The sequence below is a fragment of the Palaemon carinicauda genome, chromosome 12 (assembly GCF_036898095.1).
Source record: "Palaemon carinicauda isolate YSFRI2023 chromosome 12, ASM3689809v2, whole genome shotgun sequence".
NCBI classification, from domain to species: Eukaryota; Metazoa; Arthropoda; class Malacostraca; order Decapoda; family Palaemonidae; genus Palaemon; species Palaemon carinicauda.
This window is the reverse complement of record NC_090736.1, coordinates 41,139,205-41,141,284: the sequence shown is the minus strand read 5'-3', so window position 1 is coordinate 41,141,284 and position 2,080 is coordinate 41,139,205. Positions and strand designations below refer to the sequence as shown.

Below are 2,080 nucleotides of genomic sequence, written 5' to 3'. Positions count from 1 at the left end.
TCTGTCATGCACTAACATACACATACTTACAGCTGCATGCATCGGACACACAGGAACATATATATCTTCATCCATTCTTTTATGTAGAATATAAACAATATTCTTAAACACAATAAGTCTCTTATTAACTTTTTTATATACCTCTAAATCAGACGGCCATTCTTCTACCTCAATGCTATTCAACATACATTCACGTGACCTTTTAATTTCCACACATCCATCTTGCATTTCTTCCACCTCTTCCTTGGTCAATAGATCATCCTCACTCCTCGTAATGTCAACCATGCCAACAAAATTTGACATAAATACACTATTCCCTTCTATTACAATTACTTCACATCAATGGGCAGCACTCAAAATTATATCTTATCCACATGATCATATTATAGTTTACTCAGGCTTACCTTAATATTCGATGTCGCTAAAACCAGAATCCTCCGGTTCTTGGTCCTTCAACCTCTTCTGGGGTGGAGGATTAGGAGGAGGACTTAAACTTTTGCGACTAGTGGAAGGTCGGGTGTCGTTAGCTGAAGAACGGCTGCTGGATGGACGAACGTTACTTGGCCGAACGTTAGTAGCGTTAGAGGGAGGAGATTCAGGAATCGGCAAGAAGAGAGGACTGGCTTTGAGCGGGTATATGCGCTTGATGAGCTGTAAAAATGCCCTGAACGGACATACGGACTTCTCTATATATCGCTTCCTAATACAGTACTCCGCGAAATAGCTTTCGTACAACGTTTTCTGGGTACCGAATCTTGGTAGCAAGCTCCTTTTGAGAACCCGCCATTGCGATTCTATAGTGTTCGTATGTACGGTCGGGTCATTAGGATCAACGTAGTTAACACTGTGGTTTACAGTAAAATGTTTAAAATCATGGTCTTTGACTTTGCCATATCCTTTCCAGCAATCGGAAATGATAGTGGTCCCGGGAAGAACCTGCTCTTTGAGCGCCGAGATCAACGTTTCCGCGTTACGTTTCTCAACCACTCTGAAAAAGGTCTCGCGTGTTTCCCGGTCAATGCCCCCAAAGACCCAGGTTCCTTCGACTTTATGCCCGATGTTATACTTCCTCTTGCCGAACTTGCTCTCGTCCACTTCCACAATGTGCCCTGGTCCACCAATTTTCTTATTGTCCAAAATCAACACTTGTTCACACACTTCTCGGCAAAAGTTGTACCAGTCAACGAGAGTGTGAGAACCAAGCTGTTCGTTCTTCAATTCAACACAGTATTGAGGCCAACGATGAACCCAACAACATGTGAGGAGAATGATATCACGTTCTTCGAGGTGTGAGCCCTCAAAGAATGGCGACACTTGCGGTTCCTACACCTCCAGAAATAATTGGATTTCCCATTGCGCACATTGCAGCCATCACGCATGAGGGGTACATCACCTTTTTTACACTTTTTACATGGACCTCTAAAATCCCCTAAGAGGCCTTCTCGAAATAAATAGAATTCGGGGGTAACACGAGTGAAATCACGTAGATGTGTATACCTGAGAGTCTTAATTGCATCAATCTGATCGATACGGGAGATAAACTTGAAAACATCACTCAAAGAGAAAGTATACGGAACACGTCTATCCATCACGGCGGTTAGAGTTGGAAAGGGTCGACTGTAGGTCAATCTCGGGTCATGTGGGGGGGGATTAAAAATTTGAAATCACGTGGCCCACGAAAGGGTTAGTTCGGTTGCTTTGTTTGACACTGGCTTTATCTAACGAAATATCTTAACTAGATGTTGGATAACCTAACCTTTGTTTGTATATAAAACAAAATAGTATTCGGCATAATTTTGGGACGATTTCGAACGAAATAAAAATCTTAACAAGAGATTAAAATGAAAATTGTTGGAATTAGCGAAAACATACGTACGAACATCGAAAACTGTTCATGCTTGCGCGACCAGCTGATATGCGAATCGAGCGCCGCCAAACGGGTGTTATTATAATCAGGCAGGAAACAATGATTGCGGGAAGTTTTATGACCAAGTAAGTTGGCCGTGGCTTCAGCGTACGACGCATTATAACGGCCTTTTTCTATAATAACATTTCATGATAAATATCCTAGCAGTATCAA

At 42.1% G+C, this 2,080-nt stretch overlaps 1 protein-coding gene across 1 annotated transcript; it reads right to left on the bottom strand.

Moving 5' to 3' along the window:
* Positions 1–405: 405 nt before the first annotated feature.
* On the bottom strand, positions 406–1,589 carry LOC137650776 (uncharacterized). Its single transcript, XM_068383933.1, has 2 exons — positions 1,362–1,589; positions 406–1,212 (listed from the first exon to the last, which is right to left on the bottom strand). Exons 1-2 carry the CDS (start codon positions 1,587–1,589, stop codon positions 406–408), a joined length of 1,035 nt encoding a protein of 344 aa, XP_068240034.1.
* Between the last annotated feature and the right edge of the window lie 491 nt (positions 1,590–2,080).

What these genes read in the sequence shown, in the direction of transcription:
- LOC137650776 (XM_068383933.1), bottom strand. Translation starts at nt 1,589, where the DNA reads ATGGATAGACGTGTTCCGTATACTTTCTCTTTGAGTGATGTTTTCAAG. An exon ending in TCATGCGTGATGGCTGCAAT is followed by an intron (nt 1,213 to 1,361) that starts GTGCGCAATGGG and finishes GTTGAATTGAAG; the next exon opens with AACGAACAGCTTGGTTCTCA.